General features: G+C 42.1%; 1 protein-coding gene across 1 annotated transcript; it reads left to right on the top strand.

Moving 5' to 3' along the window:
• The first annotated feature begins 10096 nt into the window (after positions 1–10096).
• On the top strand, positions 10097–14911 carry LOC109784134 (uncharacterized). Its single transcript, XM_020342731.4, has 9 exons — positions 10097–10511; positions 10600–10734; positions 10937–11047; positions 11283–11558; positions 11851–12050; positions 12276–12516; positions 13250–13363; positions 13871–14059; positions 14430–14911. The coding sequence occupies exons 1-9, from the start codon at positions 10164–10166 to the stop codon at positions 14775–14777; spliced, it is 1962 nt and encodes a 653-aa protein (XP_020198320.1). The 5' UTR covers positions 10097–10163; the 3' UTR covers positions 14778–14911.
• Positions 14912–15353: the final 442 nt, after the last annotated feature.

Genomic DNA, 15353 nt, shown 5'->3' on the forward strand with positions numbered 1-15353 from the left:
CCATAGGATCCGCACGCTTAACGTTCGATGACGATTTGTATTGTGAGTTATGTGATTTGATGTACCGAAGGTTGTTCGGAGTCCCGGATGAGATCACGGACATAACGAGGAGTCTCGAAATGGTCGAGACGTAAAGATCGATATATTGGAAGGCTATATTCGGACATCGGAAAGGTTTCGAGTGATTCGGGTATTTTTCGAAGTACCGGAGAGTTACGGGAATTCGCCGGGGGAAGTAGTGGGCCTTAATGGGCCATACAGGAAAGGAGAGAAGGGCCTCAAGGGGTGGCCGCGCGCCCCCCATGGCAAGTCCGAGTTGGACTAGGGAGGGGGCGGCGCCCCCCTCTCTTTCCTTCTCCCTCTCCTACTCCTTCCCTTTCTCCCCTCTTGGAAAAGGGAGGGGACTCCAACTAGGATTGGGAATCCTAGTTGGACTCCCCCTATAGGTGCGCCCCTCCTAGGCCGGCCTCCTCTTCCTCCCTCCTTTATATACGTGGGCAGAGGGGCACCCAAAGACACACAAGTTGATTGTTTTTAGCCATGTGCGGTGCCCCCCTCCACAGATTTTCACCTCGGTCATATCGTTGTAGTGCTTAGGCGAAGCCCTGCATCGGTAACTTCATCATCACCGTCATCACGCCGTCGTGCTGACGAAACTCTCCCTCGACCTCAGCTAGATCTAGAGTTCGTGGGACGTCACCGAGCTGAACGTGTGCAGATCGCGGAGGTGTCGTACCTTCGGTGCTAGGATCGGTCGGATCGTGAAGACGTACGACTACATCAACCGCGTTGTCATAACGCTTCCGCTTTCGGTCTACGAGGGTACGTGGACAACACTCCCCCCTCTTGTTGCTATGCATCACCTAGATAGATCTTGCGTGATCGTAGGAAAAATTTTGAAATTACTGCGTTACCCAACAGATACTACCCATAGATTCATCAAAATAAGCAAACAACGCATAGAAAACAGAATCTGTCAAAAACAGAAGAGTCTGTAGAAATATGGACAATGACCATTGATACGTCTCCAACGTATCTATAATTTTTTATTGTTCCATGCGATATTATATTCTGTTTTGGATGTTTATTGGGCTTTATTATACACTTTTATATTATTTTTGGGACTAACCTATTAACCGGAGGCCCAGCCCAAATTGCTGTTTTTTTGCCTATTTCAGTGTTTCGAAGGAAAAGGATATCAAACGGAGTCCAAACGGAATGAAACCTTCGGGAACGTGATTTTCGGAACAAACGTGATCCAGAGGACTTGGAGTCTACGTAAAGAAATCAACGAGGAAGGCACGAGGCAGGGGGCGCGCCTACCCCCCTGGACGCGCCCTCCACCCTCGTGGGCCCCTCGTTGCTCCACCGACGTACTTCTTCCTCCTATATATACCCATATACCCTGGAAACATTAGATACGGAGCCAAAACCCTATTTCCACCGCCGCAACCTTCTGTACCCGTGAGATCCCATCTTGGGGCCTTTTCCGGCGCTCCGCCGGAGGGGGCATTGATCACGGAGGGCTTCTACATCAACACCATAGCCTCTCCGATGATGTGTGAGTAGTTTACCTCAGACCTTCGGGTCCATAGTTATTAGCTAGATGGCTTCTTCTCTCTCTTTGGATCTCAATACAAAGTTCTCCTCGATTCTCTTGGAGATCTATTTGATGTAACTCTTCTTTTGCGGTGTGTTTGTCGAGATCCGATGGTTTATGATCAAGATTTTCTATGAACTATATTTGAATCTCCTCTGAATTCTTTTATGTATGATTGGTTATCTTTGCAAGTCTCTTCGAATTATCAGTTTGGTTTGGCCTACTAGATTTATTTTTCTTGCAATGGGAGAAGTGCTTAGCTTTGGGTTCAATCTTGCGGTGTCCTTTCCCAGTGACAAGAGGGGCAGCAAGGCACGTACTGTATTGTTGCCATCGAGGATAAAAAGATGGGGTTTATATCATATTGCATGAGTTTATCCCTCTACATCATGTCATCTTGCTTAAAGCATTACTCTGTTCTTATGAACTTAATACTCTAGATGCATGCTGGATAGCGGTCGATGTGTGGAGTAATAGTAGTAGATGCAGAATCATTTCGGTCTACTTGTCACGGACGTGATGCCTATATACATGATCATACCTAGATATTCTCATAACTATGCTCAATTATATCCATTGCTCGACAATAATTCGTTACCGGGTCTATTTTCCATCATATTAATCTTCCAACACTTAGCTATTTCTATTACCGTTTATTTTGCTTTCTTTACTTTTAGTCTTTATCATAAAAATACCAAAAATATTATCTTATCAGATCTCACTCCCTTAAGTGACCGTGAAGGGATTGACAACCCCTTTATCGCGTTGGTTGCAAGGTTCTTATTTGTTTGTGTAGGTGCGTGGGACTCGCGCGTGGTCTCCTACTGGATTGATACCTTGGTTCTCAAAAACTGAGGGAAATACTTACGCTACTTTACTACATCACCCTTTCCTCTTCAAGGGAAAACCAACACAGTGCTCAAGAGGTAGCAAGAAGGATTTCTGGCGCCATTGCCGGGGAGTCTACGCACAAGTCAAGACATACCAAGTACCCATCACAAACTCTTATCCCTCGCATTACATTATTTGCCATTTGCCTCTCGTTTTCCTCTCCCCCACTTCACCCTTTCATCTTCAAGGGAAAACCAACGCAGTGCTCAAGAGGTAGCAACCATACTTTTGTAACCCTAAAAATTGTGAAACATTAGAACAACTAGCGCAATTTGTATATCAATCTTGTGTAAAAAAATCAGGTCAAAATCACATTTCTGTGAATTTATAAATTTCCTTAACTGGGCGTAGAAGTTTTTGTTTTTCAGCAAAATCAAATCAATTATCACCATAGATCATCCCAAAGGCTCTACTTGGCACAAACACTAACTAAAACACTTAAACACAATCATAACAGAAGTATAATTGCATATTTATTGAAAAACATAAGGAAAAGCAAAAAAAATTGGGTTGTCTCCCAACCAACTCTATTGTTTTATGCCCCTAGCTAGGCATATTGCATAGATCTAGGTATTGTCATCTTTGGTATTCAATCTATAAGTAGCCCTCATAATAGATTCATATATGGAAACTTAATTTATTTTTTTCTTGGTAAGTGCTCCATGCCCTTTGCAACAATAAGAACATCATCAATTCTTCCCATAGGTTTCTTAATAGTAGAATCTGCTAAGTGCAAATTTAAGGAACAATCAGCAAGTTTATGGAAACCTAGCATATCACATAAAATATTTGGAATAGTGGAAACGCTAGCACCCTAATCACATAAAGCATAACACTCATAATCTTTAATCTTAATCTTAATAGTGAGTTCCCATTCATCACAAAGCTTTCTAGGGATTGAAACTTCCAGCTCAAGTTTTTCTTCAAAAGATTTCATCATAGCATCAACGACATGTTTTAAAAGCCTTATTTTGATTATAAGCATCAGGTGAATTAAGCATAGATTGTAACAAGGAAATACACTCAATCAAATAACAATTATCATAATTAAAATCCTTGAAATCCAAAAGAGTGGGCTCATCACTACTTAAAGTTTTGACCTCGCCAATCCCACTTTTATCAAAAAAAATCATTAAGATCATCACCCTCCAAATTATTGGGACGCCTTCTAGCTAAAGTTGACTCTTCTCCAGTCCCTTTTTCATCAAGTTTTATATTATGAAACAAAGATTCAATAGGAGTAACACCAATCACTTTAAGATCTTCATCATGATTATCATGAAAACTAGAAGAACATGCTTTTTATAATCAATTTCCCTTAGCTCGCATTCTAGCGATTCTCTCCTTACTTTCATTAATAGAAATTTGAATAGATTTCATAGACTCATTATATCAAGCTTGGGTGGCATAGATCTAATCTTAAAGGAATCAATCTCATGAGAAATTCTATCAACGTTTCTAGGCAAATCATCAATCTTAAGCAATTTTTCTTCTACCATGGCGTTGAAAATATTTTGAGAATTAATGAAATATTTAATGTTATTCTCAAGATCAGAGGGTGTCTTATTGTAATTTACATAATAATTGTTGTAGGAATTACCATAATTGTTAGAGGAAATACTAGAAAACGGCCTAGGATTAAAATTGCCTCAATACGCGTTATTACCAAAATAGTTCCTACCAACAAAATTCACGTACATAGATTCATTATTATTCTCAATCAAGGTAGACAAAGTCATATCATTAGGATCAATAGGAGCACTCTTTCTAGCACTCAATTTCATAAGTTCGTCCATCTTTCCACTCAAAGTATTAATCTCTTCAATCACATGCACTTTTTTACTAGTAGAAGATCTTTCAGTATGCCATTGAGAGTAATTTGCCATAATATTATCTAGGATTTTAGTAGCTTCTCCTAATGTGATTTCCATAAAAGTACCACCCGCGGCGGAATCTAAAGTATTTCTATATGCAAAATTCAATCCAGCATAAAAAATTGTATGATCATCCATAAACTTAAACCATGAGTAGGGCAATTTCTTATCATTAACTTCATCCTCTCCCAAGATTGTGCAACATGTTCATGAACAAGTTGCTTAAAATTCATTACATCATTCCTAAGAGAGATGATCTTAGTGGGAGGAAAATACTTGGAGATAAAAGCATCCTTACACTTATTCCATAAATCAATACTATTTTTAGGCAAGGATGAAAGCCAAGTTTTAGCACGATCTTGTAGTGAGAATGGAAACGACTTCAATTTAACAATATCATTATTCATATCTTTTTTTCTTTTGCATATCACATAATTCAATAAAAGTATTAAGATGGGATGCAGCATCTTCATTGGGACTTCCAGAAAATTATTCTTTCATAACAAGATTCAATAAAGCAGCATTAATTTCATAAGATTCCGCACTAATGGTGGGAGCAATCAAAGTACTAATAAAACCATTATTATTAGTATTGGAAAAAACACACAACTTAGTATTTTCTTGAGACATCATGACAAAGCAAGCAATCTAGCACACAAGCAAACAAAAAGCAAACGAAAAGGAGAATGAAAAGAAGGCAAATATTTTTGTGTTTTTCTGAAAGCGTTTTAGAAGTGGGGGAGAGGAAAATGAGAGGCAAATGGCGAATAATGTAAGTGCAAGAGATGAGAGTTTATGATAGGTACTTGGTAGGCTTGACGTAGATCCTCCCCGGCAACGGCGCCAGAAATTCTTCCTGCTACTTCTTGAGCTTGTGTTGGTTTTTCCCTTGAAGAGGAAAGGGTGATGCAGCAAAGTAGAGATAAGTATTTCCCTCAGTTAAGAACCAAGGTACCAATCCAGTAGGAGGAACACACAAGTCTCCAATGATTGCACCTACACAAACAAACAAATACTTGCACCCAACGCGAAAAAGGGGTTGTTAATCCGTTCACGGTTACTTGCAAGGATGAGATCTGATAGAGATAGGTATAAAACATAAGTAAAAGTGCAAAATAAAGTAAAGGTAAATAAATTACAGCAAGGTATTTTTGTGTTTTTGATTTTATAGATCTGAAAATCATATGATAAAAAATATACCCGGGGGCCATAGTTTTCACTAAAGGCTTCTCTCTTGAAAGAAAGCATACGTTGGGTAAACAAATTACTGTTGAGCAATTGATAGAAAAGCGCAAAGTTGTGACGATATCCAAGTCAATGATCATGAATATAGGCATCACGTCCGTGACAAGTAGACCGACTCCTGTCTGCATATACTACTATTACTCCACACATCGACCGCTATCCAGAATGCATCTAGTGTATTAAGTTAACAAGAATGGAGTAACGCCTTAAGCAAGATGACATGATGTAGAGGGATAGACCCAAGAAATATGGTATAAACCCCGTCTTTTTATCCTTAATGGCAACAATACAAATGCGTGCCTCGCTACCCCTACTGTCACTGGGTGAGGACACCGCAAGATTGAACCCATCACAAACCACCTCTCCCATTGCAAGATAAATCAATCTAGTTGGCCAAACCAAATCAATAGATCGGAGAGAAATACAAAGTTGTCTTAATCATGCATAAAAGAGTTCAGAGAAGACTCAAATAATATTCATAGAAAATCTGATCATAAATCCATAATTAATCGGATCTCAACAAACGCACCACAAAAGAAGATTACATCGAATAGATCTCCAAGAACATCGAGGAGAACATTGTATTGAAGATCAAAGAGAGAGAAGAAGTCATCTAGCTACTAGCTATGGACCCGTAGGTTTGTGGTAAACTACTCACACATCATCGGAGGGGTGGTAAGGTTGATGTAGAAGCCCTCCGTGATCGAATCCCCCTCCGGCAGAGTGCCAAAAAAGCCCCTAGATGGGATCTCATGAGAGCAGAAGCTTGCGGCGGCAAAAAAGTATTTTTGGTGTGCTCTTCAGTATAAGGGGAATATTTGGGTATTTATAGAGCAGAGATTAGGGTTAGAGGAGCATCAGGGGGGTGCGGTGCCTGGCGCAGGGCTCGTGCCGAAGTACAAGTCTGCCTCGCTTCAATTTGTTATCACAAATCAAATCTGTCTTTTTTGTGCCAATCAGGCATCTTCGATATTGCAAAATTTTGACACTAGATCGGATAACTCCGGAAGTGTTGGACGCAGCGACGGGTAAGGGTGTTCGAAAGGCATGTATCCCTGCATCCGCACTGAAAGTCTGCTATGATGTCTGAGTCCCGGTAGTCTGGTATGCCGTCTATGACGGACGAAAATCTGTCCCAAAATTGCCTGATCTATTCGTCAATGAGTTGCTACACGTAGGCGAGATCCCAGACATTGGGAGGTCCTGAATTATCGGGGCGATATTCGATGTGGGAGCTGGGTGGGAAAGTGCCTTCGGTCTTTACGGACGTGGGCTTGCAAGTCTTGATATTTTCAGCCCGCGAGGGGCGAGCAGTCACCGGATCGGCCCTGCTGATTTGAAGATCGAACACGCCATCTGTTTCTGGAAGGCTGCCGTCAGAGTCACTTTCCAGGAAGTACCTCGGCCCTTCGCCTTCTACAGGGCGTTCGGCCGGGACAGGAAAGAGGTCGTGGATCACCTCTTGTTCACGAAGGGGAGGGCGTGATCCCATGATGGAGTTTTTGAGAATGGGAATCATGCCTTGGAGGGCGGAGTCGTTGATGGACGAACCCATTGATCTTAATTTCATTGATCCTTGCAGCGGAACTCTCAATGAAAGCACCAGTGTCGGTGTGAAATCCGGCACACCTCGGGGTAGGGGTCCCGAGCTGTGGATCTCGGTTCGATGTTAACAGGAACGAGGGAGACATTGTTTACCAAGGTTCAGGCCCTCTTGATGGAGGTAAAACCCTATGTCATGCTCTTATTTATATTGATGGAGATGTATCGAGTATAGAGTTGATCTACCTCGAGATCATAAGTTGTGTTCTACCTCTAGGGCTAGGTGAATGTAATTGTGATCCAATCCCCTATGCGGGCTAAACCCCTTGGCTTATATACACGCCAGGTAGGGCAACTAGGATTACATGGTTGGTATCCAGAGGATCGCATGGAGGCGGTAAGGGGTGTCTTGGAGCATACGTCAAGTCTTCGGCAGGCGTAGTCTTGATCTCATTCGGGCGTGCAGCTTCTGGATTCTTCCTTTAATGAGAATGTGGGCCCATCGGCCTAGCCCGAGGACTATGGGCCGACTAGGTTAGTACCCCCTAGTGCAGGACACCGTCACTAGGTAAGGCATTCAAAGCAAAAAGTGGGAAGTGAGCATCCCAAGAAGTGGAAATAAAGACCGTTTCAATAGTTGCAAAGATGGGCACCTCTTGGTTGTTTCTCCACGTAAAACTTCTAGTAGACATATTCACCTCCATAAGGGCCCATTTATTAATCCAATTGTTAAAAACATAAGGAAAGTTGTTGCTAATGTGCCCATTGTTCTTATCAAACGCATATCTCATCAAATTAAAATCCCCACCAATCATGCAGCTGAGCAATAAATTCTATCCTCAACTCATTCTAAGCAGTGCCATAAATATCCACAAAGTGCCTAAGGAAACACCCTTTCTTACTATTTTTTAACAATCACTATAATGCAATGTTTTTATTGGAAAAACCAATCACCTCAAACAAATAACACTTAAGCCCCACAATAATGCCACAAGTAGTATTAATAGCAGGTAAGTAATGCTAATTAAACTCAATCCTACCAGAAATGGTTTTAAGCATGCTATCATCAATGAACTCTCTTTTGCTTTCAAAGAAACCAACAAAATTCACATGATTATTATTCAAACATTCAGCAAGACACTTTAATTTACCATGTTGTCCTAAACCTCCAATATTCCATAAGGCACTAATCATTGGATTTTAAAAGGATGAGACAAACAAGGCAAGTTCTTAGTGTGAAAGACTGGAATATCACTATTCAGATCAGCTGTGCCCACTGACCTAGGAATAGTAATAGAAATAATAGGTGAAGAACAACTAAATTCATATTGTTCAAAAGGGTCAAGATTTCGGGAAGAAAAGGTTTCAGGACTATAGTTAGCAAACTTAAGACAGTTGAATTTTTTGGACTCCACCATATCAAGGATAATATATTTTTTGTTCAGGGGTAGTATCACCAAGGCAATATCTACCTTAGTAGTTTGATTAGCAAGTTCTTCACGGTCAAAGTTGGCAAAGGATTTCCCTTTAAAAGAAGCAAGTATCTCCGTATTCTTTTTCTTCATATAAGCTGCAACCTTGTCCATGATTTTTATGTTGCCATGGTTCCTTGTAATAGGCATGTTGGATAGTATAGGGCTCCATTTAGTAACAGGCTCCACAATACTCTTCGGTTTCTTCTTAGATTCATCTTTCTCCAAAGATTCCAATAAAGATCTCTTAACAGAACCTAAGGCCATAGTCAGGTCTTCAGGAGGACATTGCATCTCAAGTAACAAGTTCTCCTCTTCTCCATCCGAGTAAACCATCTTGAACTTGCTCGGATGTTCAAAATGGTACTCCATATGAACAAACAAAGGTTCAATTTCATGTTCTGAAGCAATGTTATTCTCACAAATAGGACTAACATAGTCAACATCCATAAGGATCACAACAGGTTTGGGGAGCGATTTGTTTCTGGTTTCCTCAATGAATTGCTCATGGAAAGAAACAACAAGTTTGTGAGGGTGGAAATCCATAGAAGAAACAAACAACACTTGTTTTGTTTTTTAGCCTACGTAAGTAGCACCTTTCCCAGGGAAGTTAGCTTTGTCAAGTTCACCTATTGATTCATTACCATCTTCATCCATATTATCTTTATCAGAAACATCATAATCCTTATCCACCTTTTCTTCACTATGCTTGTCACTGTCGGGGTTGTGATCATCACCATCTTCACCCACCTGATCAAAACCTTCAACAATAAAGAACAACGAGTATAGCTTCCTTCGTATCTCCACAAGCCTCTCAAAGGGGTTTTTGTGAGATCTCTACAAGCCACTTTCACTCTAATGAGCTCATAAAAGCTTTAAAAATCCCACTCCAGTCCACATCCACAAGGATTCCAAAGCAAGAAGCTACCTGGGCCAGAATCTTCCATGCATGCCACTTTGGGGAATTCCTTCTATCTGAACTGTGACTTCAGTTAACTCTACAAATGGATCAACAATTTGATCCCATTCACAGATCTTGACAGGCACACACCCACTGGCAGATGAAATGCTGGGAATTCAATCAGGTCATCACAATTTTTCGGGGGGGGGGGGGGGGGGTGGGGGGTCTCAGAAAGAATTTTTGTCAGGAAGCTCTTTTTGAAATTCAACCAGCTGGACTATGAAGCGGTAGGGACATCTACATGGTAGAAACCAAGCCCTGTAGCAGCGCTGCCAAAGTAAGTGGCAGTGGGGAACCTTTTAGGACAAATGAAAAATGTATACATGATTTGGAAAATCCCCTCTTTACCTTAAATTTTGTATATCCATGCTCTTCACATTATTGCATTTTTGAAAAATACATGATTTCCATTTTCTTTAGAGGGAACCTTTAAAGGTCTGATCGGCAGTTCCGACACGGCCCAACCACATGCATGTTGGGAGCCCACGGGCCGCGGCTAAAACCCCGAACGGAGCCAGAACCACCTTCCCCCCTCCTCCCCTAGCCAGCCTCGGGTCTATCCTCTTCCCTCGCTGCCAATGGCGTCTCCGGCCTCCACCTCCGCGCCGGTCTCCCTCTCCCTCCCGCTCCGCCCTTCCCCGTGCCGCCTCCTCCCCGCGGCCTTCTCCCGCCCCTCTCCCCGCCGCCTCGCCCTCGCGCCGGCCCGCCCCGCCGCCGCGCTGCTCTCCAGCCCCAGCCCCAGCCAGGCGCAGCACGAAGACGACGAGGAGGAGGAGGAAGAAGAAGAAGAGGAGTACGGGGAAGATGAGGAGCTCGTGGAGGAGGATGAGTTGGTGGAGGTGGGGTACGTGAGCGGCGCGCACGGGGTGCGCGGCGACGTCCTCGTCTCGCCCCGCACCGACTTCCCCGAGCTCCGCTTCGCCACGGTAACTCTTCTAGGCGAGCTTGGTATGATGCTAACTGGCGGTCGAACTGAGCATTTCTCGTCCGTTTGTTCGAATTCGGTTCTGGCAGCCGGGGAAGAGGTGGCTGAGGGCTCGCGCCGCCGGGAAGATGCAGGTCAGGGAGCTCGAGCTCCTTCGGGGAAAAGCCCACACGGGGAAGAAGGGCTGGATCGTGCGCTTCGACGGCGTCGACTCCTTGGACGAGGTCTGCTTGTTTGCATTTCTGTGCCTGAGTTACTTGTTATCTCTGAATCTTTGGGTCTGAAGAACTAGTCACAGTGTTAGCCTCCCTAGTTAGTAGCGAAGTTTAATTCATGGAACGAGAATTCATAGGTAGACAATCTAGCTGTCGTATGGGTTGCTATATGGTTAGCTTCTGATGAGATTTTGCTTGTGACTGTTCTTAGGCCAGGCAGATAGTTGGGTCGGCTGTTCTCGTGAAGACCGAGGATAGGCCGGAACTGGAGGAGGATGAGATCTATTCGCTCGATCTTGTTGGCATGAGTGTTATTGTCAAGGTACATATATATTTCCTCCATGATGTTTTCACCCCCTAAGTTTCTGGCGTGTTTCGTTTGTTCATTTCAGTTACCAAAATGAGACCACATCATGAGTAAGGTGAAAAGAACAGTGGTATCTACGTCGTTATTCTTTTATGCCTACAAGAATTGAATTATGCTGGTTGTTTCCTCCATAGATGGTTTTCTTCACAATTTTGATAATCGAAGTTAGTCCTTTTGTTTCCCTTCCTAGGATACAGGCAAGCTTGTAGGCACTGTTGCACAGGTCTTCAATTTTGGAGGTGGTGATCTTCTCCAGGTTATGGTTGGCTCTGCTGAGAATGCTGTGCAGACTGATTCAGAAAATCAGGATTCAACTCCATCCCGTCAGCACGTGTGGATTCCATTTGCTGAAGATATTGTGCCTGATATTGATATGGAGAGTAGAGAGATGTGGATTACACCACCAAAGGGTCTTCTTGAGGTCAACACACGTCCTGAGAAATCAAAGAAAGAAAGGCGTGCGATGGTTAGGTCCGCGCCATCCTTTTTTTGCATGCAATGATCTCTTTTATAGTACATAACTTGCACTTAAAAGAACATGTCTGATCTAAAGAGCCAGAATGTTGATGCCACCAGCAGCAGCTCTCCTGACTATTGTAGATGATAGATGCATCTCATTTAACAGTTCTTTCAATGAGCATATGTGATTGAAATGTCTTGCTTTAGGTTCTAACCAAGATTGATGCAATAATCTGAGCTATTTTTTGTTGTTTGTTGTGTTCTTTCAAATAAACCGTTTCTATTTTAAATCATTACAGGATTGGAAGGAAAAGAAGAAACTACAGCGTCGCATAACTGCAGCAAAGAAGGTACTACATGAAATGGAACAGGGCCATATTCTGGAAGGGTTGCTATCAGGGGACAAGCTTGAAAAGGCTTCACTTGCTGAACAAATTGCGAGCATTGACTTTCAATTGTTCAAACATGCAATGCATAGTGTCAGCAAGCAGGTTGACAGGTACCAACTGTGGATTCCCGTTATTCCATGTCTTGCCAAAGTATTTTCCGAAGAAGCTGATTTGCTCGTCGCCCTGTTCACTAAGTATTTTCTATATATTCATGAATGCAGTTCCAGAATGCTCCTCGTATGTAACAATATCAGTCTTTCTGTTATTTTGGTGAAACTGTCCTGAGTATTTAATCTAGCCTGCAGCTTACTCTTCGAAACTTTTGTCATTTTCAGTATGTCAAAGAATGTTCTAGCCAACTCCTCATCAAGAAAAAATGTGATGAGGATACCTCGCGAGACCCTCATGAACCATGGAGAGAAAGGGAAGAATGTTTTCAGTACTGAATTTAGCAAAGGTCGTGAAATCCTTCAGAAGTCAAAAGCAGCAATCGTACTTGTTACAAATGGCTCTGACTCTGATATTGTGGATGCTGAGTTTCAGAGATTGCTTAACTCTTTTAGTGAGTTGATGAAGGTATGCATTATTCATGATGGACACTGCATTGTTTTCGTATTGGAACTGAATATAGTAGCACCAATCAAATGCACTTTCTCCATAATTTATTTTGAATGTCATTTAAAATTTTATGACCATGCTGTCATAAGGACAGACCAACACAGTTTTTGATTGTTTCATATGTTGCGTGAAGAACATAATAATCGTAGGAAAGGTTGAGAACTGCTAAGTTCGCTCTTCCTTGTGTTCAAGGTCGATCAATGTCCTTTACTTCTGAAGTTTTTGTGCTGTAATCTACTATTCAGGAATATGCTTTGGTGAATACTCTCTCCGTCCCATAATATAAGAGTGTTTTTGACACTAGTGTAGTATCAAAAACGCACTAGTGTAGTATAAAAAATGCTCTTATATTATGAGACGGAGGGAGTATATCATTTGAATTCTAATCTACTACTCCCTCCATTAACTGTTATAAGATGTTATAACTTTTTTCTGATTCGGAAGTATATAGATGCATTTTAGTGTGTTTGTTCACTCATTTCATTCCGTATGTAGTCCATATTGAAATATCCAAAACATCTTATATTTGTAAACGGGGGGAGTATTCACTAAGGATAGAATTTACAGTGGGCATCAGTTAGTTGCTGCTTGTTTGCTACATGTGTATTGAGCTGTAAAATTCCCCCTGTTAGTTCCACCTGCAAAAACGACTAATGTGTGGTCAAATCTTATTCATTTTTGTTTGATGCAGGTCGAAGAAAATCATATATCTCCCCCTTTCGTTATTATTTCTCCTGACAATCATGTGGATTCAGTTCGGAACTACTTGGTAGAGAACGACTATTTTGGTTTTGACACTCAGAAGGTACAGTACATTGTCCTACTACGTGTTTATGTAGGTGCTCTCTGTTTTGCCCAAAAAAAGGTCTGAATGTGACTGTACGTTTCCATTTTTCGACTTGATACTTTGGCAGTTTCATTAGAGTTCACATTCTTGGCGGAACTGCGCATACCTCACATTTGTGTTATTGTACATTCCACATTGAACATTCCAATCCAGAGAAGCAGTTACTTTAAGATTGCGTTTTGAAATGTATGGAGAACCTGGAATTTGGTCTTGTGTTTATAAGCTTACCAGCATATGTACATCAGTTCAGTTGTACATGTAGCCTGCAGTGCTTGACTCTCTTTTGATTTTCAGTCTTAACTCTTAAGAGAGTCGAGTGGCAAAAGGGGAGAGATTCACGTCATGTTCCGTTATGAATATAGAAATCTTTCTTCTCCAGCATTATCTCCAATTTGTTTGTAACTTTGGATCTCAATATGGCCAAGCTCCTCTACATTTTTAATGCTCCACGGAATCCATTTGCAGGTATGGGTCCTTGAAGAGATGAAACTGCCAGTTGTCAGTCTGTCCTCTGAGCTAGAGAGCAAAAAAATTCTGCTGAAGTCCCCGTGGGAGATACTTCAAAGGCCAGCTGGAACTGGGGCGATTTTCAGCTCACTATCATCAAATAAAATTTTGGAATCGTTCAATGCAATGGGCATAGAGTATGTGCAGGTATGATCATGTGCCATTCGCCTCGCATTTCCCCCCATCTCGCATTTCTTCTCACTTTTTACTTTTTGTTGCGTTGACTTGTTCGTTCTACGAAATATAAATCTTCTTTAAAACTTCTGGCTACCAAAGCTCGTCTTGCTCTGCAATCTGCAACTGAACACTTATAGCCTGCTAAAACAACATCAGCGAGAAGCATGCCAGCATTATAAATAGTTGGGGTTTCAACATATGAACTTAAATATCAGGGATCTAAACATCACAACTTCAAACTCTTGCTTTCATTAATAAGTTATATTTTCTGCTCTTGTAAGAACTGCTATCTTTCTTTTGTCTGGAACCGTTTCCTGAAACGAACTTTACTTTCCGACAGATATGCAGCCTCTCCGACGAACTAGTCCTCGGCCATCCTCTGCTCTTCGGTGCTGCAAGTTCCCGCGGCGTGGATGTTGGTGTCAAGCTCCGCAAGACCAGCGACAAGACGGAAGATGGTTTCGATTTGGTACTTTCCATCGACCACTTGAACAAGATGTGCCGAGACGTGGCCAAAGCCAGGTTCTCTGCCCACCCTGAGCAGCATGAACACATGGAGCATGTCGACGGCCAGTGGGTCACCGTCCAGCCGGAGGCGGCGAACTCTCACCGGTTGAGTACCGATGTTACAAGTGTTTTGGATTCTTGCTCTCCTGACAAGCTGTGCGTCATGGAGATTGTTGAGTAGCGGCTAGTGAATCTTTTTGCTAATGTACTGTAGGACTGTACATAGCCAGCCACAACTAAGTACCTTTTTTTTTTAAACAGAGGCAAAAGGTTTGCCTCATCCATTATTAATTAAGAAGAGAGTTGTCCGATTAATTGACAGAAAACTGGGCAAAAACCGTCACAAATTTGCCCACACATGTGAATTACTCCCCCTTTTTTTGAGTTGCCCACCATCCCCATGCTGCCTCTTACATACTGGGCATGTTTGATACGGGGGTTCTCGAGATCATAGGTAGCAATTGGGGTCATGGGGTCTAGGCTGGCTTCACTTGTGCAGCAAGATGCGCGTGTATATGAGCGCTTACGTATGTACTGTGTTCAAAAAAAAAATTTGAGTGGTAAGCCGAAGACTTTGGAAGCTTTTCCAGCAGAAAGGCCGGTAGGCGTTTGCCCTCCTCACCTCCAGGATTGTTTGGTACTGCTACTGGATTTGACTGGAGTCTAGAAACCCAGTCCAATATCCATTAAGCATTCCATCTTTCTCAAAATCTTAGTCAAAATAGTATACTGAAGATCATAAAAAAAATCAAACACA

This window comes from Aegilops tauschii, chromosome 1 (genome assembly GCF_002575655.3).
Source record: "Aegilops tauschii subsp. strangulata cultivar AL8/78 chromosome 1, Aet v6.0, whole genome shotgun sequence".
NCBI lineage: Eukaryota > Viridiplantae > Streptophyta > Magnoliopsida > Poales > Poaceae > Aegilops > Aegilops tauschii.

Bases quoted from the DNA above. Each gene is read 5' to 3' on its own strand.
- LOC109784134 (XM_020342731.4), top strand. From the start codon at position 10,164: ATGGCGTCTCCGGCCTCCACCTCCGCGCCGGTCTCCCTCTCCCTCCCG. The intron at 10,512-10,599 runs GTAACTCTTCTA...CGGTTCTGGCAG, and splicing joins CCGAGCTCCGCTTCGCCACG to CCGGGGAAGAGGTGGCTGAG. The intron at 12,517-13,249 runs GTATGCATTATT...TGTTTGATGCAG, and splicing joins CTTTTAGTGAGTTGATGAAG to GTCGAAGAAAATCATATATC.